Here is a 22,199-nt window from a genome sequence, read left to right on the forward strand (position 1 = left end):
GAACTCGCTGCCTGGGCGCAAGGCGTGGGGGGCTGGGGGAGCCCCTCTCCACTACTTTTTAAAGTCAAGAAGAGCTGCCAGTTGATAATTACTTACCTGGTTCTAGACTTTCCATATTTCATAAGCATCTTCACAATTCATTGTCACATAACCACATGAACTGGTGCTGTTTTCATTCTCCTGCTTTGCGTATTAAGACACTAAGACTCCGGAGTCTTAGAAAATGAAAACATTTTCCCACAGTCATAGAACTCATGAGTGGTAAAGGAGGAGTTCAAATCCACGTCTCCAAGCTCTTATGAAACCATGGTTCCCCGTGGTAAGCAACTGTTATCTCACAAGCCTTTGTCTGATCTAGTTTTTTTTTGATGGGCTTAACTGGTAGTGCATTTGTGATCGATAATTGTATAAGGCTCTTCATTACCATGACCTGTTCTTACATCCTCCTTCACACAGATATTTTTTCATGATCTTCCTTCCCTTCGTGCATTGGTCCATTTGAATCTGAGCTTTTCTGGTTCCTGTGGGGAAGGATTTATGCCCTTAAATACAGAATATGGGGGGTTGATTCTGCCTTCTATTATGATGGAATGAATATGCTAGGAAGTCAGATCCCACTTTGATCCCTGCTGCTCGACTGATATCCATGTAGACTTGGGCTGGTTACTTACTTTCTGTGGGCCTCACATTACTTATCTGTACTTTGGGGATACACTTTATATTATGTAAAACCAGTGAAAATGTGAGAAATGTATATTTGTGCACTCCATAAGAGTGAGTTCTCTTCTTAAATTCGGGATCCTGAACTACTCAGATGATTTTGCAATGTCATGTGTTCCCTTGCCCCTGGCTTAACCTCTCCTGCAATCAGTGTCAATCCTTCATGCCTGCTTTGTCTTTCTATAACTGAGATTGAGTGTGGTATCCAGAACATGGTAAGGGATAACTAAATATGTGCCTTTTGGCATTGTATTGATTTGTTAATAAATTTTTCAAAGTAATTAAGCCATAGTCCTTAGAATCAGGCACAGATTCAAAACATGATCTCGGAGTAACCTGTAGCTCCCTAGAATACCCAGCATCCTCTTTCTGCTTGATAATCTCCTTCTTGCATACATGCCTCTAAATCATTTCCAGAGACGAAACATTCAGAAATTTCAGTTGTACATATATGGGTTGACCACACCTAATCCTAAAATCTAAAATCCACAATGGTCTCCAATCTGAAGTTCTTTAAGTACTGGCAGGGCCCCACAAGTGGAAAATTCCACTCCATGAAACTTCATTTCATGCACAAAGTAGTTTAAAATACTGTATAAAATTACCTTCAGCCTGTGTGTATATGAAACAATGGATTTTGCATTTGGACTTGCATATCAACTCTAAGGTGTCTCATTATGTCCAGGCAAAGTCCAAAAAAAAGCCAAAATTTGAAACACTTCTGATCCCAATCATTTCCAATAAAGTTGCTCAACTAACATATACTTTCATACAGGTTCTCTTGTGGATAATTTTGTTGAAGGACCTTCAGTCATGAAAAGTATGTTAATTCTAAATGAACACTCATTGAGTGACTGCTGTGTGGCGGGCATTTTGCCAGATACCAAGAGACAAAAGAACAAACACCCTGCTACCTGTGTCCCAGCCTTGTGGAGAAGACAACCAAAATCTGCTCCAAGCCAAGGTTTTATGTGCAGAAGGCCAAGGATACCAAGGACTATATAAACTCTAGCATCACTCAGGACAGGCTAGGATGTGCTGGGTAACAAATACCCTTCAAATCTCAGTCGCCATAAAGGCAGCTTACTTTTTATTCATCTTGCCTGCACAGAAGGTCAAAATCAAGGTTGGGGATCCTGATATATCATTCAAGGTCCAGATGGATGGAAAATCCATCCTGACACATGTTTTTAGGAATACTGAGATCATAAAATGCAAGGTGGCAAGTTAGGCCCTGACTTTCGAAGCTAGCTGGGATACATGTCATTATCCAAACACTTCACTGGCCAACCTAGCTTCATAACCCCAACTAACCATGACGGGATGCAGAAAGTACTCCTTCCAAGTCTCTGGGACAAAAAGAACAGGAATACTTGTGAACAACCCTATTAGAAGCCAGAGTTATGATCCAGTTGTTGGGAATTTATTGAAATGTCCCTCCCCACTCCACTTCTCAGCTAATAATTCTGTCTTTATATAAAAACCACCTCCTGAGAGAAAGGTCCTCACTGATCATTCCCAGTGGTACTTGCCTGACATTTATTTCACCCTCATGAACCCCTGCCTGATGGGGACTGGTGACAGAGACAAATGACAGGGCTCTCTTCTTCAGGGAGCTCACAGTGTGCCAGGACCTGAGGTCCATATGGATGAACACGTAACTGCAGTATGGGTGGAAGTCATTTGATGGATGCTTGTGTGGTACAATATAGTCCCAGAGAAAGAACTGGAGAGGCTTGTGGGAGGCCTAGTAAACACGTCACCTGGAAGAGTTTAGAATGTTCCAGGCAGGGAAAGTGGAAGCAGCGAGTTTTGCTGGGGTACAGTGGGAGGAGCGGTAAGGTTGATGAAAGTGTCTGAACAAGTGTGAAGTCACCCACTGGTGCAGGGAGGGGTGGACAACATTAGGGCAGCATGTGGGAGCGGTCCCAGGAGACCAGTCAATCGATTTGCACTGGGTGCTTTGTTATAGGAAGGTCACTGGGATGACAGCCTGCTGTCTTGATGGCTGTGGCACCCCAGATTCCTTTTGCTCAGACTTGGTGAAGAGTCTGTCCTCTCTAGGATGTGCTCATCTCTGTCCTGGGCTGCTCCTGGGTAAACATGCAGTGAGTATGTCTAAAGATGGTACGAATGACCCTGCTGCATGTTCTCTCAGATAAAACAAAACAGTTTCCCCTTCTCTGCAGACCTCTCTTTAGGCCCATCCAATTTGGTCCTCATGGACACAGCCAAGACACAGAAGCAGGACTGCTGATTGCTGCTGCTTTGGAAATGGGGATCCCCTCTGCTCAGGGCTCTGGTTTCCATGGGAACTGCACTGATGCTGCTGCTGGCTCCAGGGCCGGTGGGATGAACCAGAAGGAAAATTGGGGGATGAAAGAGAAAAAGCAGAAAGAGACTTCAAAGGTATTTGAAGGAGTTCTCAGTGGGGCCAGGCTGCCCCATTCTCCCTGCACATGTTACTGTCCCGACATACCCTCTGAGCCACATGGCCCCAAGACCTGAACAAGGGAGGCACATGCTACTCATGCAGTTCCCATGACCAAACACCATCCTGTGGAAGAGAGGCCAACGCAAGGCAGGCAGGAGTTGGCAGTCACTGGATTTCAGCATCTAGAGCAGAAGAGAGACAGTGGCCCCTGGGAGCATGGTGGCAGGTATTTCACAGACACAGTGTGTGCTCTTCACAGCACTGCAAGGGAAGGCATTGGGCTCCACATGATCTGATCCCTTGGGATCGTAGATCCAATCCCACATGGGTACCAAGGGCCAACTCTAGTATGAACCCGTCTGCCATGTCTGCAAGGGAAGGCATTGGGCTCCATGTGGTCTGAGTGGTATTGACCTGGACCTGGTTCCCCACTGTGGTCTCTGATGTAAGACACAACCAGCTACCCACCAGAAATGCCACCTTCCCAAAGGCAGTGAGCACCTGAGCTGCCACCTAAGAAAAGCCCCAATTCTTTTCGAGTTGGCATTAGAAGTTGACATCTGCCCCCTGGAGTGTACTCTGTGTCCTTCTGTTCACAGAAGAGGGAACTGAGCCCAGAAAGTGCTGGCCGGGCCTTCCCGTCCAGTGCATCACTGGGCTCCATACTGTCCTCCGGTACAGCTGCATCTGTGCTAAAACTGCAGGGCACCAGAGTATGGGGTTCACGAGGGGTCTTCGTGGTCTCCAGGATGCAAGCTCCCGCAGCTCTGCCTAGACTCACAGGCCAGCGGAGTGAGCTGACTCACTCCTCCCTGCACTGTACCTGGGCTCTGCTGTGCTCAGGGTTCTCAGCCCGACTCACACACCCAAGGCACCGCTGTGTGCACAGGGTTGTCCTGTGTGCTTGGACCAGAGGGAGTAGCGAGGAGAAACCTCAGAGTGCATGGATCTGGTGGCCGACAGGCACATGGAGGCCAGGAAGTGCAGTGACGTGTCACCAAGGCCCCACTGTGACAGTGCTGGGATTGAGCTGCCCAGCTGTAGATGAAGACACTTCCCTGACCCCACAGCCCCCTTTCCTCAGGAAGATGAACTCCCATGATGCTTGAGAACCATGAGGGCCTCCATGGTGAAATCCAGTGTGCACCTGGCAGGCTGTGCCCAGCGCATGTGGACAGCTGCCTGAAATGAAGGGTGAGTGTCAGGGGTCACTCAGGGAAGCTGCTGTCCTGGATCCAGTGATGCGTCTTGTCCTATGTCACCAACCACGCTGCAGGGTCATCTGACAGCATCCTTTGCAGATGAACAAAAGCAGCTTCTGACATGGTGGAGTCAAATGCTGGGTAGGGGGACACCTTACAGTCTGGTTGGCGACAGTAGGAGTCTCGACACGTGGGGCCTGCCATGCTGGATTCAGAATGCAAGTCACAGCGATGGTTTATCCTGAGTTCACGCCCAAGAACTCCCTTCTGCCGCCTCTGCTACACATGCCACTGCTGTGGGCTGAAGCCAGTTACGATTTGTAAATTGTGGGTTCTCTCTCCAGAAACTTCTGTATCTTTTTAGACTCTGAGTCTCCTCCTTTCCAGTTCTTCAGGACATGCCATAGGCTACATGCTTGTGCCCACCTCCCCCCAAATCCATGTGTTAAAGTCCTAATCTCTAATGTGAAGGCATTTGGAGGTGGGATCATCTGTGGGAGGTGATTGAGATCCCATGTGAGATCCCTAGAGTGGAACCCTCAGCAGAGGATTAGTGCCCTTAGAAGTAGAGGAAGATACCAGAGCTCTCCCAGGCTCTGTAAGGACAAGTCAGGGCAGCTGTCTGCAGGCCACGAAGAGGGCCTTCCTGAGAGCCTGAGCATGCCAGCACCTGGGCTCAGGCTCCTGCCCTCCCGGGCTGTGAGAAATACTTGATACTGTTGCAGCCACCTGGCCCATAGGCCCCGTCTGCAGCAGGCTGTGGTAGACACTGGGCAGGGCCTGGCCAGGATCTACAGAGGGTTCCTTGATGTCCTACCTGTGACTGTCTAAGACCTTCTCTGGCCCTTGGGACATGCTTGCCTTAGTCACTGCAGAAGAAGGACAAAAATGCCTGGCAGCTTGGAGCAGGGCCCCTCTGGTCACCCAGTGGAGCCCATGGGCCCTGCTTAGAAAAACATTTTCCATTGCAAATAACAAAGTACATCAGGTTACAAAAGGATGCTGATCTTACTGCACTGAAATTGTGGGGATGTTAGAGAATGTCAGTGAGACCATAGTTCATGTGCTTCCTCATTAAGCTTTAAGTCGCAGTGGGGACACCCCAGACACCATAATGGTGAAGTGACCAGGGTGAACTACAGGGACATAATGAATGTCAGTCCTTATCTCCACAAGCGCTGTGTCCATGTGTTCAGTCAAGTGTGAATGAAAATATTTTTTAAAAATTGTGTCTGTACTGAACATGTACAGACTTTGGCTTGTTGTTATACCCTAAATGCTGCAGTGCCACTACTTACATAGCTTTTATATTGTATTAGGTATTACAGGTCATCCAGAGAGGACTTCACATACAGGAGGATGTGTGTAGGTTGTGTGAAAATACCATACCATTTTATATAAGAGACTCAAGCGTACACAGATTTTGGCCTCCCTTGGGATCCTAGATCCAATCCCACATGGGTACCAAGGGCCAACTCTAGTATGAACCCGTCTGCCATGTCTAGTGTGAACATGTCTATTGGGGGCAGAATCTTGGGTCCTGCTAATGCTACTGTGGTTTGTCCCTTACATTCTTATTTGAAGGACATATATGCTAAATTGTGGCTAGAAATTTGTGAACTTGACTATGTAGTTATTTTCATCCACGTTAGTGAACTGCATATTAAAAGAGAGGAGTTAGCGAACTCCTGTAAAATAGAGGCTTGTGACTTTGTCCCAGCTTCGGGCACTGAGAATATTGTCCTCTGTACTGAGTTGGTTTTCTGTCTTTGTTCTTAGCGCTCCACGAATTTCCCAATGACATCTTCACCAACGAGGACAGAAGACAAGGGGCGGTGGTCCTCCATGTGCTCTGTGTAAGTACCCCTCGTACCTCCTTCCAGAGGACCGGCCCCGCCCTCCTGTCCATGTGCCTGGTGGGATCCTCTGAGCCATGGCGGAGCCTTCTTGGAATGCCCTGCCTTCTAAAGGCCAAAAGCTGATAAAGTTAGGTGACATCTATCTGAACTCTTTCCTTCATATCAGTGCCCAAGAGTAGGCCCTGAAATCAAATAGTCCTGCATTCTTTAGTCTGACGCGCTCTTCTCTCTCAGCTCCTCAGGGAGCCCTTTGCCCAGCAGCCTCCCTAAGTGTCATACTTTCTCTCTCTGTGCTTGATTTTTTCCATGAAACCTGTCATTATGTAGTCATTCACTTAGTGTCTGTGGGACCTCTTTCCCCTGTAAGCCCTGTAGAGTAGAGACTTTGTTTTATGTCTGATTTTATTCTCACACCTGTTCTTGGCACAGGGTGGGGACAAAGCGTTTGCTAAGCTGTGGACTAAACACAATGGCAACAAGTGTGTCTGCTGTGTCAGCTATCAGTGAGCACCTGTTCCCTTCCTCCTGGCCTTGTAATGTTCACCATTGTCTTAGCGTCTTCAATAGGGCTGAGGCGTTTGATTTGCGTTGTTCCCATCGGGAGAATTTGCGTAGCATGTGTGACCGAAGTCTGGACCAGACACATCCCTGCTTCCCTTCTCTGTGTTGTTTCCTCTTCCCCAGAGGGCTCCTAATCCCATTCTGGTCATTTATTGCACTGAAACAAGCCCCCCACATTTAGTGACATCCCAATCACTATTTTGTTTTGCTCATGGGTTCTGTGTGTCAATTGTTCCCAAAGGGTATGGTAGGAGTACAGCTCTGCTCCATGCAATCTGGGGCCTTCCGTGGAACATCTTGGGTGTTAGGGCTGTAGCTCTAGTGCTGAAGGGGCTCCTTGCAAAAGTGTTCTCCACTTTCATGGCTGGTGCCTAGGCCAGGGTGACTCAGATGGGACATCAGCCAGAGCCCTACCTGTGGCCTTCCCACTGTGGAGGTCAGACTTCTAGGTGGCAGCTCAGGGTTGGGAGAGGAGGGGTTATGATGAATAAAGAGGACACCTCATGGCTTTGGAAGTCACACAGCATCTTCACATCATATTCATTGCAATCACAAGCCCACCCTGAGCCAAGGGAGAGGACAGAGAACTTAATTTTCAGGCAGACAGTAGGCAGGCACTCTAGTGCTCTGGGATCAGGTCAGACATGGCTTTAAGGCTCATTTCTACTGTCCTGGTGTTACAGCTTGTATCTAGATGTGCCCCCAAAGCCTCATGTCCTCATAGGTGTGGCATTCTGGAGGTGGCTGGATCATGGCTGTGTGATGACTGGACTAGGCCATCAATTGGTTTAGCACAGTTGTAGGTGATGGAATTACTGAACAGGGAAGCCCCACCCTGAGTGTGGCTGGCACCAACCAATAGGCTTGTGGCCTGGATGGAATACAAAGGGAAAGGAAGGCTGCCTCTTGCCTGCCATGCCATGAATGCTTTCTCCATGCCATGCCTCCATCATCCAGCCCTGCCTTGGAACTCTGGACTGAAACCTCTATGAAATGTAAACTAAAATAAACCTTTCCTCCTTAACTTGTGCATGTTAGGTACTTTGTCCCAGCAGTAAGAAAGTGATTAAGACACCTGGCCTGGTGAATGGCTGCTGGTAGGATGGTTCACCTCTCTAGATCTGTGAGTAGGGCTGGGGATTTAGCTCAGCCCCCAAAGCGCCTGCCTGGCATGTGCGAGGTCATGAGTTCAGTTCCCGATACCGGAGAAAAACCAAAAAAAAAAAAAGAAAAAAAAATAGATCTGTGAGTCACCTGAACTTGACTTTCTTCCAGGGAAAACAGTCAGCCCTCACCTCTTTCTCCTCCCTCACTCTCACTCAGAGAGGTGGGGGAGCTTGGAACATCTCCTTTTAGCAAAAACATTCTCTATAAACACCAAATGAATGAGAACTCTGGGGCCCTCCCAACCCTCTCCCCTTCCCGAGAGTCTCATGCACTGAGCAATTAATACGGTGCCACCTTCGGCGCCACACAGACTCCTCTGTCCCAAAGCTGAGAAGACCCAGGCACTGAGGGGGATCCAGAATTTGTTGGTAACCCTCAGCACTCTGCCACCTTGACATCTGAGATACAATATTTCCCCTGTCAGCACAAACAGTGAGGATGTTCACTGTCTGTGCTCTCTCTCCCCACCTCCACCTCACCACCTGCAGGCCGAGGGGCATGCATTTCCCTCTGTTCTCAAGAGCCACACATCCCCATAAGGCTATCAGGCTTTCATGGTGCAGGTCTATGCTGGCTTGAAAGTGAGCACCTGTAATGGCAGTGTCACCCCCAGACACCTCCTTGCAACAGTGGACACTGGTCCCTGGTCCCTTCCTCTGCTCCTTGCTCAGGAGTCAATGCCCATCCCCTCAAAGAAACCTAGAGTTCCCCATGCACATAGCCTGGAACCTGCTTCTGGTCTGTGTAGGGCCCTTCCAGAGCAAGCTTGGACCTGCTGCCTGGGCTCCACAGGCACACAAGTGGTCCAGGGAAGAGCCAGGTGGAGCAGGAGGCCGCCTCTGTGAGCAGACACAAATGTTAGGATGGGCTGCTGATGCACTCCAAGGTGAAGAGTGGCTCTAGCAGCATCCTGCCCACTACAGGCTCCCCTGCCAGGACATAAACCTCACAGGAAAAACCCCTCTGGATGGTGTTTAGCACAGTGAACATTGCAAGTTGCACAGTAGCCGGGGATATAGCTCAGCAGCATGGTGACTGCCTTGCAAGCTCAAGGTCCTACTTCGATTCCTGGTACCAAAAAAAAAAAAAAAAAAAAAAAGTTGCACAGTGACTTTTGTTTAGTACAAGAATGAAGGTGCATCCTCTTCATTTACCATGTCACCCAGCTCCTTTAGAATGCTTCGGAATTGCTCTATGAACATCAGTGAGTGTAAGAAGCCCTGCAAAGGCAAATGGTTGGCATTTCAGTGGCTGGCAGGAAACAGGTGAATGTATGAGTCAAAATGGCAAGAAGCTAAATATGGACTTCCTGCATGCAGACAGCTAGACAGCTCTTCCGGAGCCCCTGCAGTATGGGAGCAGAGTGGGGGCCCTCTATACAGCCCAGAGGTGGCCTCATCCACCATGCATTACTCATGTTCAACCTGCAACACAAAAACAACAGAAGCAAAAGACAGCAAAGCAACAGGATGCCTCCAAAACCCTCTAACTCCCCACAAGCTGATCTCATGGGCGCTGAAATACAGGGAGCTATGAGCAAAGAACTCAAAACCAAGTGGTCAAAATGTTTGAAGAGCTCAAAGAAGAAACACATAAGCAAATTCATAAGATGTCCAGTGAGCTTAGAAAGGATTTAATTAAACAGATAAAGGATTTTTACTAATAAAATGTTTGATGTGCTTGAAGAAATAATAAGCAGTAAACTAAATGAGTTAAATAATATAAAATATGAGTGTCTGGTTTGGTTAAAAAAATAGAAAAAATAGAAATTATGAAAAGAAATCAAATATAGTAGAATTTCAGGATATGGACAATTTAATGGGGAGCGTGAGTAGCAGATTTGAGTAACGTAAGGACAGAGAACTTGAAAGCAAGAGTGATGCTGTAGGTTACATACAGTGAGACTGCATAGACAGTGGATCCAGTATCCACTGGATGCATGATGCGCTGGCTATGGTCTACACTGCGCACTTTGGAGCTCACAGACAGGAGGGCCAAGGTGGTGCTATTTTGGAGAGTATACAGACAGTTGCCAAAGCAGAATGGAGAGAGGGGATTCCAGGCAGAAGTGAGAAATCCCACAGTCAAGGATATAGATGTGTGAGAGTTCAGGGGGGCTGAAAGGAGGAGAAACGAAAGATACTGGGGTGGAGACTGAGGAAGTGTGTGTGGGAGAGTGGTGGGACCTTGCATTGGGGGACACTCCAAGCTAACTTAGCTGCCATGTTGGGAGTGGTGGGGAGCACATCTGATCCCAACACTTCTCTACCATCCCTCTTTGCCTAAGGTTAAGGTTAAATGAGGCCAGGCATAGCCTGAGGTGACCAGAATTGTCCCCCCAACTGTCCAGTGGGGACGGCCCATGCAGGCGATTGGGAAGGCTCAGGGCCATTTGGGCAGGGGATCCCAGAGTCCCAGCTGTCCCGAGGAGCAAGGGTCCATCTAGGGGTGGTGAACATCACCAGGCCATCACTGGGCCTCTGAAGCGTTGGGTTTGTCTCATCTGGGTAACAAAAGGGATGGACTTCAACAGAGCATCCCGGCAGGTTTGTCATGTCATCCCAGGCTGCCAGAGAGAGGGCCAGTGGCTGTAATCACAGGTCTCCAGCAAAGCACGAAGTGCTTTTCAGTCCTGAGCAGCCTGATCTGACTTTGCAACTCAACTCGCCTTCACACTCTTCCATGTGGGCCCAGGAATTTGCTTTCCACCCAGGCCTGCAGCTTGAGCCTCAGCTGGGTACGGGCTTGGGGACACAGATGGCTCAATCTGTAAATGCAAAATGTCCAAGCTTGCTTGTATTTTCCTTTCATGTAAATACTTCCCTCTTCTGTGTGTGATTTGTGGAACTCAAAACAGCTATTTCTGGCTCAACTTGCCAAGCACTACAGCTTTAATTTCCCCTTAGACCTTTCTGTTTTTGTGGATTTCAGAATTCCTAAACTCTGAGATTGCACTTAAAAGTTTCTGGTCTTTCCCCTGTTCTTCATGTATGAGGTCTTTACCAGTGAGGCAATCCATGGTCTTTCTGATTATATCAACAATGAATCTGCCCAAGAAAACACACTTGTCTTGGAAATTGCTTTGTATCCCACTCTCATAATACTGAGACATTCAAGCAGGATTTCCTGTCTGTGCAGAAATTTGCACCCCTCATAAACTCATTGAGCCTGCCCCAGAGAGTGGAAAGAGGTAATTTTGTAGAGCTGTGATTTATAAATGCCTTGCAAATTTTTTCTGATTATCCTGCATGACATAGGTAGCTGAATCTTTGAGATTATCATTTCTCTTCCAGTAAAAGAAGCTTTAAATAATCAGTATTTGAAATTTCTTTCTCAAAATGAGTGTGGGCAGCGGTCCATCCTGAAGAGATCAAACTCTATAGCAGGAATAAATACTCTCTCTGTACCTGGTCAGCTTTTGGAAGCATTTTTTTTTGTAAGTTTTGAACCTTCCTTCCCCTTTTAATGTAGTTCTTCTGGTCCAGCTGGGAGATACTTCTGTATGCTTGCATGTAGCCATAGTATAAAATATCACAACCTAAAAATGATTCTGTCCTTACTAAGGCAAATTCTCAGTGAGTCAGTTTGAGAGAAGGGCTGCTAACTGGCCCAGCAACTCACAAGTGACAGTGGATGTGCCCAGGAAGGAAACATTGACAGAGAGAGGGCCAGGGATGGAGCTCAGTGGCACGGTGCTTGTATATCATGGGTGAGAGCCTGACTTTGATTTCCAGCATCATAGAAACCAAATAACACGAAGAAATACCAGCAAGTCAGTTTCTGTTTTCCATCTTCATGTTCTAAAGCCTGGGTATGTTTTATTAGGGGGGCTGCCACTAGGGCCACCTCTGGATTCCCAGGGCAGCAAAAGGGATGCATGGGCCCTGTGGGAGCCCCTGGCCATCCGCCTCAGCTCACCTTCCGGGAGTGTGGACTCCTTTGCCCACTTGTCCTGTTTCACTCCACCATGTGTCTAGTGCCAATAGCAGCTTGTAATGATGGAGATGGGCTTTTATAGCTGGATCATTCTGGGAGTCCAGATTCCTGTGCAGGGCCACCAAGACAGGACTTCCACACGTGGAGGTCCAGGAATGGCGAAGAGAGCCACTGAGGTCACTCTTTTTGGTGTCCCCATGTGGTGATGCCCAGGGCTTTATCCCAAGATTAGCCATCTTCCCTGGCCCCTTCAACTCCCATCCACACTTACATCTCCTCCTGCAGCCCATGGAGTTTACCTCTTCTGGGAAATGTACTTTGTGCCTACATCCAAATTCTCTCTCAGTCCCAGACCAGCTTTGGCTTTTATGCATGGGCTGCTTTCTGTCACAGGGGCCTACACCGACCTCCTGCTCCTCAGAGCTGCGGAGGAAACCAGAGAGTACTGCAGGCAGCCCCTGGGATGGAGTCAACGGAGTGAGACGGGGCAGTGGGGCAGCCGGGAGGCTGTTTGAGCAGAGTCCTCCCTCTGGCTCTCGGGGATTTGTGGCTCCGTTCCCCGTCTCCTTGGTGTTGGAGTACCCTCAGCCCAGCCGGGTCCTGAGTGACTGCCTCCCCTCCTCCGAGTGCAGCCCTGTTCTCCCTGAAGATGTAGGCCCCACTCCGCTCCACCCAAACACTGTGTGGGCTGCACTCCCGCCCTCCTGCTCTCTCCCCGCTGCCCTGGTCTGTTTCTTCATTCCCAGCCTCCTAAGTCACACATTGCTCCAAATCGGTTTTCTCCTGCCTGGCTGTGGGTCACCAGCCCACCTGAGCTGGGGACCCTGCTCAGGTCTTCACCTACCAGCTTTGCTGGGAAGGTTGAGGAGCAGGGCAGCTCTGAAAGGGGATGCTCAGCCCCACACCCCAGCTGTCCCCAACCCCAGCAAACTTGAAGGCTAATCAGGGTCCTTTGTTGAAGGAGCCTGAGGTGAGGGGAGCCCCAGCCCAGGCAGGGGGCTCCCTTACTCCCTCTTTCTCTTCACCTTCTGTCCTTGGGTAGGGGAAAAGCTTGGCTCTGGAAGGAACCTCACTAAACAGATGACTTCCAGTCATTTCTGCTGTTTAATTTGAATATCTGGAGAATGGTTTCCTTAGATGTGCTCCCCCAGGCCCAGGCTGCTTTTGTGAAGAGCCAAAGAATAAACAAACTGATGCAGTAGCCAGACCTTAAGGGCAGAGGGGCCAGGGGCCCGCGGAAGGAGAGGAGGCCCCTTTCCCAGCCCCGCCTCCCCCAGCCCTTGCTACATCAAAGCTCATCCCCACTGCACCCCAAGGGTAAGTCTAGGCTTGCCAAGCTCTGCTTTGGTTTCTTTGGCTCTGGATCTCAACTTTCTCCTCAGAGATCATCCCTGTCCAACTGACCTTTCTGTGTGGAGCAACTTGCTCTGAGTCTGAGCTATCCGGTATGAATGTCCCCGTCACAGGTAGCTGTGAGCCCATCAAGGGTGGCTGGTGTCACAGATGCACTGGTTTTTGTTTCTTTTCATTTTAACTAGTGTAAATGTAAATAGCCACATGCAGCTGGGTGTCCCCCTAGAAGGCCTAGCTGTACATTGTAGCGCAGCGCCTCAGCTTCCTTCCCTTATACTGCACACTGGAAATCAAGCAACAGACATGGCCAGGGAGGTTAGCGGATCTGTTCTTTCCCTCCATCCTGTTCGAGACGGCCTAGGCTTAGCCGTTCCAGCAAGCAGTGTGCATAGGTGGAACCAACAGCTTCCAGGCTTCTAGACACAAGGACAAGATATGACACCCTGGGGAGAGGAGGGCTGCCCGGGGTAGGAGTCAGAGAACGTGCATTACCAACGCACGCAATGTTCTGAAACAAGCCCCAGACCTTCTCCTGACCTCGGTTTGCCCATCTGGAAAGTGTAGCACATGACAGCAGCTCAGTAAGTGTTGGATGCTTTGGTCTCTGCCTTCTCTCTGCCTCACACCCTAGAACAGCAGCTGTCAGAAAGCATCTCCTGTCATGGGCCAGGGCCAGGGCCGTTCGGACAGAGCCACTGGCCTTAGCAGCAATCTGACTGGTGTTGCCCGAGAGATCCATCTGCAGTGGGCCTTTCCACCCAGACTGGGACTCAGGGGCAGCGTCCTCCTACCTGCCAAGGGGGCTTTCAACTTTTAATTGTTTAAGTAAACAAACAATAAGTGCGTTATTTTAGGGGTAGTATGATGTTTTGACACATGTATACGTTTTGGAATGGCCAAAGCAAGCTAATTAACATATCTGTAACCTTACATACTTAAAACTTTTTGTGTTGGGAATAGTTAAAACCCACTTTTTGATGCCTGAGCATGTAGCTGATGGTAGAGCACCTGCCTAGCATGCCCAAGGCCCAGAATTCAGTCTCCAGAACTGCAAAAATAAATAAGTAAGTAAAATTCACTTATTTAGCAATATGAGGTATAAAATATATCATTATTAACTACAAACTAGGAAAGGAAGAAGTGAAATTGCCTGTTGAGGGCATGATCTTATATATAGAAAACCCTAGCAGTAAAGTTGAAAGCTGCCAAATCAGGCTACATAAGTCATTAGCTTTGCTACACAGTCACAGTAAACTATCTGAAAATGAAATTACACAGATCTCATTTACAACAGCATCAGTAAAACACTTTGGAGTAAATATAACCAAGGGGGCTTTGAGATCTTAGGGACCTAAATGATCTGGTCAAGGAGGTCCCAGCACAATTCACCCTCTGGGCAGGCGTGTTTGGTTAAGGGATTTCACCCTGGAAGAGAAAAATGATTAGAACAGCTTGTGGAATTTGCTGTTTACTCTTGGAAAAGTGCTGAGCACGTCCTTAATTTGTCAGTGTCAACACAGCGCTAAAACTGGTGTCCAGAGAGGATTAGTACAGAGAGAGTAAATTAGTCTGTTTCGACAGATCTTAAGTCACTTGACCCCTCCTAGCCCCTGCGACTCATTCAGGAGGCTTGCGTCCACGCAGGGGTCCCTCGTGCTCGCTGCATGCTTGCTGGTGGGTTGAACCCAGCAGCCCTAAGCAGATGTAAAGTGCAACGGCTCCACACATTCAGTGAATTCCAGGCTGGCTCTTCCACGTACTGGTTTGTCGTCGTGGGCAATTGCTTTGGCTTGCTGACCCTCAGAGTTCATCAGTCGCTAGAGACAAATACAGCACTCCCTTGGTGGGTTGCATTGAAGGGCACCTGAAAGCAGGTATTTGAGGCTCTTGGCGGAGCCTAGCTTACTGAGCAGATCATATCCCACAGGAGCCCTGTAGGACTTGCTACCTGTGCAGCCCCCACCAGCAGATCCCCTGTAACACTGGGCTTTTCTGAATCCCGTTCTGGAAGGCAGGACAGCTCCTGTGTGCTAGGAAATTAACAGCTCCAGAAATAGCACTTAGACAGAAGAGATTTGGTGGTGGATAACTACTTCAGCTCCCTTGGTTGGACTAACTGAAATACATATCCTACCCTGTCCCCGAGGATCTCCTGACAGGAGGGAGCTATAACTACTACCCCAGTAGCCTGCTTGATAACACACCCCTATTAACTGCCTGCCTTTCATTCCCTGATCTGTTCCCCAGCTCTCTCTCTGACACACACCCCACTTCCGGTTCAGTAACTTGCACCGCATCCCTGGCATCAAGTTCCTCTTATGCTTAACCACCAACAGCCCTGAGATCACAGAAGAGAAAGAGTCCAGAGATTCCAGTCCCTTCATGGCACCCAGAGAAAATGATGTGGGTGAGCTGACCTGTCATCCCTCTGATTCATGTCCTGAACCCAAAGCGAGATAGGAAGCACTTCAAGGACTGTCTTTTGGAGCAGATGCTTCCAAAGTTACTTTCATGAGGTCCCCAAGTAGAGGTGGCAGAGAGATAATTTCATGTTTTACCTTATCCTTCCCCTGCAGCAGAGACAGTGCACCTCGCTTAGATACCAGATGTTTATGTGAGAACACCAAATACCTGCAGCCTGCTGTATACTCTTCTTCAACTTATCTCATTATGGGGTCCACCTCTTCCACTCTTCAATATTTTAGTTTTATCTTATTATTTTCATATAGTGAATAAACTTATTAGCTGTTGCTCTAAGATGGCATGGCCAGTCATCACAGAAAACGTATTATAGCTACCTAGACTATTTACAATTTATGAGGACATAGTTCTACCAACAAATATATGAGTACAAAAGCTAAGTCAGCAGTGACACACTGCCATTTGAATTTATCATGTCATAGCCCAAAAAACTAATCAGCAGGAAATACTCAACAATTCATTCTGGATAAAATACTCAATGGAAAGCTCTACTTTATCAGAAAACACCCCCATGTATGTTCAGTCCTGGGACTTAGTGGGTTTTGCTCTTTATCAGTACTACAGATTCCTTCCAAGTTTGTTCTCTGGAAAACCTCACTACAAAAGCTGTGTTTACCATGCCTGAGACTTCAGGATAAATGCTCGCCAGCTAGAACTTTGGTTTTTATTCTATCTCTCCCTCTTCCTCCTGCTCCATTCCCTGCCCCATCTCCCTGATACAACATAGAGACTCCAGATAAGGGTTTTGAGTTTAACCAAAAAAAATCCTAACCTTACCACAAAGAAGCTTCTGCACCCCAGAAACCTAAATATGTACAGTGTTCCAAACTCACTGTCCCCAGCGGTCACCCCCTCTGCCCCCATAACGTGCGACAGAAGAACCCTGTAGCCAGAACATGTCTTAGGCTGGTTCCCCTGGAAGCCGTACCCTGACAAGGCTCTGACAGGCACTTCCTCTGGGGGTGATCCCAGGAGGCAGCCCAGTGGCCAGGGCAGCTGGAACTGATCCCACCAGGGAATTGGCCAATAGCAGAGAAGATCCACCTCACATTACCCTAAACAGGGTACAAGGAGACCAGATCATTTATCCACTGACTCTTCCCAAACACTGGTTGAGGGTTGCTTGGGGTTCTTACCCCCTAGTATCCCACTTGACCCCACAGCCCTAGAGGCAAGTGGGCCCCAGAGGTCTTATGCAAATGGACAATCACTGTGGGCTGGGCTCCTCAGGGACATGGAAGGCCCAATATGAGGACGGGCACCAGCAGCATCTGCTGTGACATGTACCAGCTCTTGCCCAGGGAGTCACCACAGATGGAGCAGGCCTGCACCTGTGCCCACGTTCTGCAGGTCCTGGCCAGTGCCAGCCTGTGGGTCTCCCCGCTCTCCACATCCCCAGGCTGGGAGTGTGTGATGAGCGCACCTCTGACTGAGGGGACCTCTGTCTGACTTAATGCTTTCTCAGGCCTGTTAAGTGCTGGACACTGGACTAAGCCTCAATGACAATGCTTTCCTTTATCTATCCTTATGGGGTGGGTGCTGGCCTCATCCCCATACACAGATGGGGAAACTGAGGTCCACAGAATTAAAGGTCACACAGATTTGAACCAGGCAGTCAGACAGTCTTGCTTTTCCCCACAGGCCATGCGGACCCTTTGAGGCTGGGGAGGTGGCAGGGGAGAATTTGGAGACAGCCTGATGAATTGATCTGGTGCTGGGGGAGCCCAGTGTTGACTGGAAGGGAACAGACTGAACCCAGTAAGATCATTTACATGGGTGGTGTGTGCTGGGTAGAAGCGGTGACCAGACTAGAAGTTAATGTTTCCTCAGACCTGGAAAGTGCTGGGCACGGGACTAAGCCTCAGTGACAATGCTTTCTTTTATCTATCCTTATGGGGTGGGTACTGGCCTCATCCCCATACACAGATGGGGAAACTGAGGCCCACAGAATTAAAGGTCACACAGGCAGGTCGTAGCTCAGCCAGACTACACACCAAGCCCGCAAAGTGGTGGTAGAATGAACAGGACGTGTTAAATCCAAAGGCAGACCCAGCACACAAGAGTACAGAGAGAAGGAAACAAATGCTTTGGGATGAGGCAAGGCCCTCAGTCTCCCTGGGTCACAGGCTAGGGCAGGAAGCATGAGGGCTGGATGGGAGAAGAGCATTACTGTTGCAGTACATTCCTACCCAAAGCAAAGGCATGAGCTACTTTTCTTCTCTGCGTCTTGTTTTTCCTACGAAATGAGGATAATGAGTGTATCTGCTTCATAAAGCTCTCTGGGTGAAGGTTAAAGAAATCAGTCCATGCCCAATGTGAAGAGGAGGGCCAGCCCCATAGTGCAGATTCAGTAATATTAGTCAGTGTCACCACTGTTATTGCAGGGCTTAGATGTCCTGTCTCCACACTCATGTCCCAACTGTCTTACCAGAGTTATTTTTCCTCTTCTGCACATCCATATATTACGAGTCTAGCAAAAACTGATCCCAAAGCCTGCCTTTGCCTTTTGCCTGGCTGGGACACCTTCAGCTTTGGTCTCTTAGAATCCCGCAGGTCAGCTAGATGCCATCTCCTCCTAAAAATTCTTCTCACAAGTAAAAGTGGGGCTCTGTGACAACATCCCTCCTCAAGCGAACTCCCCCTGTGCTCTCTTCTTCTTCTGGGACATGTCACATCCTCCCCCTTCCTGGCTTAGTGTTAGAGAGCTGGGACCACTCCTGAGCCATCTTTTAGTCTCCATAATGCCCAGCATGGCCCTCTGCATGGAGGAATTGCTCATGGACCGTGCAGTCCCTGACAAATGATCCCAGCAATTATGCTTGACGTCTTGGCTGCTGGGTATCAGGTCTGTCCACTTGGATGGTAAGGCCAAATTATCAGCCAGTGTTCTATCAGTTGATGGCTCTGGGTGCTCCATCAATCCTACATATAACAAGATGGACTTTGAGAGCTAGGGCTTCTTGGAGAAATGTGTAACTAGTGAAAAACAGAGAACACTGCAGCTTATGAGGCAAGAAAGAGCAAGCTGAAGCAAGCATGTACAAATTGGAGCAGCAGAGTGCCTCACCTCTCTGAAAGATGACCAGGTAGCCTGGCATTGCAAAGGCCTACCAGCAGTGAGACCTTCTCCTGCGAAGACATGTCTATTTCACAATTCAGCAGTGACTCAGAGTCCTTGATGAGCATTTACACAAAGACATGACATCTAAACAAATGTCATCCTTAATGAGGATCACAATGTTCTCCAACTTCTATTGAGTTAAATTCTTTCCCTGAAGGCCTGGCTTCTAACCACTAAGGTATTATTTCAGCAACCAAACTCAGTGTCCCATATGTGAAAGGTGCCCAAACATGTCATCGATTGCGGCTGGGCAGAGGGGAGATTTGGGAAAACAGCTTCCGTTTCCTGAGCCCATTGGGCCTGGGATGCATCCAGGTGACAATGTGCAGGCCTGTTTGCCCAGACTTCATGACTCTGCCCAGTAGATGTCCCAGAGGCCACACCATGGGTGACCCGTCCACTTCCCTGTGATTCCTGTTACTTTTTCTCCTGTTCAAATGAGCCAGAAGACTTTCTCAAATATTTTAAATGTGGGACTCTTCTATTCTATTAGAGGAACCTCAGTAGTCTCTTGCCCTGTCAATTTGCATAACTTCTTGCCCTGATGAACTTGGAACCAGATCTCTAGTGTCTAGGGGGAGGACATTTGTGATAAATCATTAATCATCAGTCCTCCCAGTCCCCCAGGCTGGGCACCCAAGATGAGACCAAGTGTCCATCTTTATGATCAGCATGTGTGACCGTAACTACCAAAGTCCTCTTTGTTTGAGAGATTTATTTCCTAAGGTTCTCTTCACCATTTCTGCCAAGACTCCTAGGAGCTGTTTGCCCATAAATTCCTTGATGCAAGCTCTTCTACCCAGGACTCTCCAAGCATGTATGCAGTTAGGTCCTAATGTGCCTCTCATCATTGAGCCCTCAGTTTGGATGCATTTCACTGACTTTCATAATGTGTCCTTGGAATGCTGAAGGATTCCCTGCTGCTTCTCCGGAACAGATTCCAAAGGGAATCGTGGAATCTGCTCTGTCAGCGATTTCACTAGCACTCGGATTGCTATTGGCTTACACGTGCAAGTGGAGGCCTGCGGAATATTTTTCCCCTTGGTGAGCTTGTTAGAACTGCTCTCCCTCTGCAATGAGGGCGATGGAAGTTAGGCAGAGGACTGCTCTGGGCAGTCAGCCTAACACCCTGCAGCAGCTGTGACAGGATAGCAGCTGTGGTTGGTGCCGGGCCTTCTCATCCTCTCCCAGACACAGGCCCATAGGCATTTGACTACCACCCTTCAGTTGTCCACACAATCAACAGGGGAAAGACCCATTTCTGCTCCTACAGATGGTGGGCCCCGGAGGGTCGTTTTACACCACGTTCAGGTCCAAATGTCCACTCACTCACACAATGGTACGTTCATGGTACTGCAGCTGTTGCAGAGCACGGTGGGCAGTAATTTTTAACAGATGAGGCACAACTGCTTAATGTGTGGTTCTGAATAAATAGATGCACATATGTGTGTGAGGTGTACGCGTCTGTGTGTTTACAAGTGTGTGCATCTCCCTTGGCAACCCAGACATTTTCTGGGTTTAACATAAAGTTGATTTAATTAGAAATAGATCCACAGGTCTGAAAGGCAAAAGACTTTCATTCTCCCTATTTAGCCTTTAGCCTTTCCATCTCGGTAGCTGTCACCACTATGCATTGAGTTGCTCAGGCTGGACTCTAAAATCAGCCTCAGTTTCCACCCACTGCCCGACTCATCAGCAAGTTCTGTGTCTCTGTCCTGTCTCCCCTCCGCCCTCCATCTCCACTGGCCTGGCCCTTGCTTGGCCACCCCCACCTGGACCACTGCAAGAGCTTGCAAACTGGTCTCTCCCTCCTGTCCATACTCTATGTAGAAACTCAAGTGAATTTTAAAATGTTCAGAAGAACCAGAACTGTGTGCGCTGGCTCTAAGTATCTATACAGAATCATTCCCAGCCCCCACTCCCTACCCTCCAGCCCCGGACCTTCCTCCTGTTCCTCAATATCCCGAGCCCCCTGAGGTACTGGACACATCCCCTTCTTTAATTCCACCTTGACCACATCCACTGCTCCCTTATGCATCTCTCACATGTGTCCCAATCCTGGCAGGTGCGTCAATTCACCAACTCACCAACAGTGTGCTTCCTGGATATTTTACCCTACTCGCTACTCTATTGGCAGAAGAATCAGACTTTTCTATACCAAAAATGGCAAAAAGTGAACCCTCTTCTCTCTCTTCCTATAGTAAATAGATATGTCAGCTCAGGGAGGAATCTGTTCGAACTAGAAAGTGCTCAGCATGACTAAAGAGATGATTTACTGTGTCATTTCTTTTAAAACTAGCTGGTCCTCATTAAAATAAAAGTGTTGGAAGAAAGTAAAAAGCTTTTCGGAAATTTATTCATATAGACTTGATTTTGTGATGCTGTTGGCATGGAGACACAGCACAAAGAGGGAAGGATGGGCCACCCCGCACCATAAGACAAGGGCAAAGCCTCATTGTTTTGCACTGTGATGCATCAATAGCAAGACACAAAGGAATTTTACTTGTTGGGCATCAACAGGAGAGCCATGCTGCTTTGGATGTTTCAGATCAGCTGAGTGTGAGGGTCTCTTCATCTCTGACTTTGGGGTACAGAGATGAGAGCAAGCCCATTCATTACAGGAGAGAACATTTCTGGGAAAGGATGTTCAGGTTTTAAGCGTTGGTTTCCATGATAGCTCAGTGGAGGTGGTTCATTCTTTCCCAGAGTCACTACTGACCAACTCCATGACCTTGAGAAAGTCACTTGCCCCTTTGCCCCTGGTTTCTTCATCTTTCAGATGAGGAAAATGTTTTCAAAGTCCCTTCTAACTTCAAGCTTCAGGACTGATATAGCAGGACAGAACCAGGTGACCCGATGCCCCCATCCCTGGACAGCTGTGTTGCGGCTGGATTCCCCCGTGTCCTCCCCTTCCTAGAATCCTGAAGGTCTGGAAAACACACCAGAAGGCTTGACACTGTGCTATGGAAACCCTTAGGGAAAGGACTGGAACCTCAACCTGTGGATAGGCAATGGGTGAATCTCCAAGGGCCTGGGCTAAATCAAGTCATATGATCAGTGCAGGCAGAGCAAAGCCCAGAGATGCTCCCTGTAAGGAGCAGACTTCCTGTCACAAATTAGACACACACACACACACACACACACACACACACACACACACACACGGGAATATTCCAGGGTAGGAGCAAGCTGCTCATCCACACCTGGTTCCAGCAGCGTATGGCCCAGATAACCCACATGCTTGTCCACATTCTTTGGCATGGGGCTGAAGTCAAGGCTACCCCAAGACCCATGGTTCCCCTTTCATGAGCTCAGCTGCCAGCTTCACAGGCCACTGTCCCTGCATTGCATTCCTCAGCCACAAG

General features: G+C 48.5%; 1 protein-coding gene across 1 annotated transcript in view; it reads left to right on the forward strand.

Annotated features, from left to right (window-relative positions):
• Positions 1-22,199, forward strand: part of Slc24a3 (solute carrier family 24 (sodium/potassium/calcium exchanger), member 3) — a gene marked incomplete at its 5' end in the record, with an annotated part of 452,308 nt that overhangs the window by 267,360 nt on the left and 162,749 nt on the right. Inside the window, 1 exon segment of the mRNA XM_005380939.2 lies at positions 6,136-6,212. Coding sequence (XP_005380996.1) covers positions 6,136-6,212 — 77 coding nt within the window.

Source organism: Chinchilla lanigera, unplaced genomic scaffold, assembly GCF_000276665.1.
Source record: "Chinchilla lanigera isolate Chin_1 unplaced genomic scaffold, ChiLan1.0 scaffold00014, whole genome shotgun sequence".
Taxonomy (NCBI): Eukaryota; Metazoa; Chordata; class Mammalia; order Rodentia; family Chinchillidae; genus Chinchilla; species Chinchilla lanigera.